At 41.2% G+C, this 1123-nt stretch overlaps 1 protein-coding gene across 1 annotated transcript in view; it reads left to right on the top strand.

Annotated features, from left to right (window-relative positions):
- Positions 1-508: 508 nt before the first annotated feature.
- The window catches only part of LOC137631891 (glycine receptor subunit alpha-4-like), an 83779-nt gene continuing 83164 nt past the window's right edge, over positions 509-1123 (top strand). Inside the window, exon 1 of the mRNA XM_068363896.1 lies at positions 509-699. Coding sequence (XP_068219997.1) covers positions 665-699 — 35 coding nt within the window. The 5' untranslated portion in view covers positions 509-664. The remainder of the gene's footprint in view (positions 700-1123) is intronic.

Here is a 1123-nt window from a genome sequence, read left to right as displayed (position 1 = left end):
AAGCAACCAATAAGCGTTAAAATATTAACGCCTCTAATGCAAGCATACTACATTTAAAGGTTAAAGGTTGCTCATGAATGGCAGAGGCAAGGGGCAGTGACATTGCCCTAGCAATTAGGACAGTGCCCTAGAGGGCTAGGCAGTGGCTGCTGATGACTCAGCAGATAGACCTATAGGCTCCTCAAATCCCCCAACCTTAGCTCACAAGGATGGTAAGGTTGCAGACACTAATGGCATTATCGAGTCTGAGTGGGACTCGAACCCCCGACTGGCAAACACCAGGCAGAGACGTTACCAATCAGGTCACAGAAACTCTTAGACTGAATAAAGTCAACGGTTTGTTACACCTAATTTATATTCTACACGACTGCCTTCGTTTTAAAACCACATCTCTCGAGAGCCTGACACATTTCCAAACCAGAATAACCAGTTATAAATAAACTTAAATGAATTACAAGTGAATAAATACCAACATATTTCATAAATCCATCCTTCTTCTTTGCAGGGAGCATGGGCTTGGACTGGAAAGGGCGTAAGTTGAAAGTGACTGGGCGGTCAGGGTGAGCCATACATTCCATTCGCGCACCTGCACACCCACTGGAAAGGAATTCAGGATAAGGATTGCTGCTGTCCAGCCGAAATTATAACTCCCATAGGACGAGGGATGACCTGGTACTTGACCGGGGCAGCCGTCCTCAGGTAAATAGGATTTTTATATATGTGTGTATGGATGTTTATATGTGATTTAGATGTTAATGTTTGTCTTATATTTATTGTTTGGAATTAAGTATATTTAAGCACAGACACACACACACACACACACACACACACACATATATATATATATATATATATATATATATATATATATATATATATATATATATATATATCATCATTTGACGAAAAGGGCCTCGGTTAGATTTCGCCAGTCGTCTCTGTCTTGAGCTTTTAATTCAATACTTTTCCATTCATCATCTCCTACTTCGCGTTTTATAGTCCTAAGCCATGTAGGTCTGGGTCTTCCAATTCTTCTAGTACCTAGTGGAGCCCAGTTAAACGTTTGGTGAACTAATCTCTCTTGGGGAGTGCGAAGAGCATGCCCAAACCATCTCCATCTACC

The sequence above is a fragment of the Palaemon carinicauda genome, chromosome 40 (genome assembly GCF_036898095.1).
Source record: "Palaemon carinicauda isolate YSFRI2023 chromosome 40, ASM3689809v2, whole genome shotgun sequence".
Classification (NCBI taxonomy): domain Eukaryota; kingdom Metazoa; phylum Arthropoda; class Malacostraca; order Decapoda; family Palaemonidae; genus Palaemon; species Palaemon carinicauda.
The sequence above is the reverse complement of the archived record's forward strand: the minus strand, read 5'-3'. Positions and strand labels throughout refer to the sequence as shown.